General features: G+C 28.9%; 1 protein-coding gene across 1 annotated transcript; it reads left to right on the forward strand.

Moving 5' to 3' along the window:
- Positions 1-588: 588 nt before the first annotated feature.
- EIN_508110 (hypothetical protein) lies at positions 589-1,596 on the forward strand (the record flags this gene model as incomplete). The annotated part of the gene is made up of 1 exon (XM_004259583.1): positions 589-1,596. The coding sequence occupies one exon, from the start codon at positions 589-591 to the stop codon at positions 1,594-1,596; it is 1,008 nt and encodes a 335-aa protein (XP_004259631.1).
- Between the last annotated feature and the right edge of the window lie 986 nt (positions 1,597-2,582).

The raw sequence follows: 2,582 nt of genomic DNA on the forward strand, positions 1-2,582 counted from the left end.
GAAAAACTTTTTATTTAACAATCAATTGAAAAATTATTCCTTCACTTCATGCCTGTACATAAATTTTGTATAGTTTATACTTATTATCACTAATATGTAAATGTTTTTTTACAATTTGTATTTCATTTCGACTCAAAACTAAGTGTTTTTTATTATTTTATTGTTATTAAAAACATATTTGTTGTTTCAGAATAAATGTCATTGCATTTTACAAGTGTTTGCATTTTGCCATTTTTTACGTTTTTGTAATAAAATTTTATTTTTTTCCTCTTTTTGACATTTTATTTGTTTTTTAGTTCACAGTTTGAACTCGTTATTCCATTTTCATTTTACTATAATTGAACTACACTGTATAATATATTTTTTTTCAAAAAAAAACAAAAACACTGCTCTTTTTAGCAGTATTGGTTTGTTGGGGATTAGGTACGTCGGCGAGTTAAGACTTGGTCTTTGGTTTTTGAAAAGAAACCAACACATCCTCCAAAACCCAGATTATTTGCTGATTTTTCTTCGACAAAAAAACTTTATACTAAAAATAAGACAGCTTAATTTAGTTTGGTTCTTTATCTCTATAATAATCACAACGAAATGAAAAGTACAAATATTAACAATGATATTCGAGAACTCTCTTACGATATAAACTCTTTGCTTGATTTAATAATAAACAAACAAGCGGTTTATGTGGAGAAGTATACAATTCAATTATTTGGTCGAAAAACAAATGAAGATGTTGATGAGGCAGTCACAAGAGTGGAAGGCCTTTATGACCAAATTACCGAAGTTGAAACTCGTAGAGAAGAGTTAGTTGAGTTAGGTGAAGTACTTTATTCCATTTGTTTTGAAATAACAGAGGTGACGAAAAAACTTGTTTCTGGGTTGAAAAAGGACAAGCAAGTGCTTGATACAACAACAAACAGTCTCGTTGAAAACATGAGTAAATTAGAAGATGAAAAATACAATCAAATTGTAAGTTGCAAACAACACGGCCTTGCGCTTGTCACCGCACAACATAACAAGAAGATAACTCAAATTGAAAGTCGAAAAATTCGAATTCAACCAACTACAACTCAAAAGGTACCTGAAATTGTCTACGAGTGGATTGGGTGCAAACATATGAAAACTATTTTTGACTCGGAAGTAGATGGGTGGAATAACAAACAACGCTCTATAAAACGTATTTGCAAAAACAGAGGAAACTTGGTCTTCATCGTTACTGGAAAAAATGGAAATCAAGTCGGAGCGGCTTTATCATATACACCAATTGATGATGTTGATTATTACGAAACGTTGCAATTAAGGAATAGAAATGGGATATACTCAGGAATTAAATTTATCCTCCAAATTAAAGGTCGCCCATATTATTATGCATCCCACGATAGGGAAATGTACTTTGTTAGGTTTAATGAGTACTCTTTCCAATTTGGACATTGTGGATCTGTCAGTTGTGACAAAAATAGCTGTAGGTTCCGTTATGAATCTGATAGTAAACTTAAACTTGATGAAGAAACGTTTGATGTTGCTCGAGTTGTTATTTATCAGGCAAATTTTGTTTCTCCATGGACAGACAAAGGCCCACTGCTTCCTTTGAGCAAATAATTTAATTCATTCACAAATTGCGTTTGTGATTATATATTCTACTAAAATTATACTTCAAATATTTTTTTGATGGTAGTGTGACTTGTTTTAATATAAAATGTAATGTATTTCATTTCAAAAAAGACATTTTGTTAATCAGAATAATTCAGAGATCTTTTTGTAATAAACTTGAAATTACAGTAAAGAAAATGGAATTGGTACTTTAGAAATGAATTCGAACCTTTAATAAAAACTCCTAATGATTTGGGCTTCTTCCCGTTGTAATAAATGTGCACAATTTGGAAACAACCAATCATTTTAACCCTTCAAAAAAACTGAAACTCTACAAAATTGTCCAATCAATTTAAACTAATTTCATTTTTCTTTTTTTCAACATTTTCTCTCTATATTTCATTGCGCCAAAACACTGTTAAATTACGGGAAATACAAATTTGAACAATTTTGAAATGTTGAACATTTTTTATTATAATTAATAATAAAAATCTTGTTTATAGATAAAATAATTTTATTTGATTTTTAACTAAAATTCCAAATGAAAAATTTACTCATGGTTGTGATTTCAGAGGGTTGTCCTCATCATTTTCTCAATTTCAGATTTGATGAAAATGAAAATGAATAATCAATAGTATAAGTGTCGAGAAATTAATACAGTAAAAAGCATCTATTTGTGGGTTTTATATTTGTGGGTTACGTCTATTTGTGGGTCAATAGACCAATCAAATGCAAAACCCACAAATTATTATTTTGTCCTCGAACCTTGAATTTAGGTACACTTAGATAAATAATATAGTTTTATTATAATTAAAAAATTACTATATTTTCTATAACACTGTTTTTTTGTGGAAAAATTGGTGAATAGAATTTACTTCACAATTCCATGATAAACCCACAAATAAACGTTTTTCTCTGTTTTAAAACCCACAAATGGATGCTTTTTACTGTATTTAAAAGTAGTGATCTTTTTCAAATTTCAAATGGTATTTTGA

This window comes from Entamoeba invadens (genome assembly GCF_000330505.1).
Source record: "Entamoeba invadens IP1 unplaced genomic scaffold scaff_1105074724819, whole genome shotgun sequence".
NCBI lineage: Eukaryota > Evosea > Mastigamoebida > Endamoebidae > Entamoeba > Entamoeba invadens.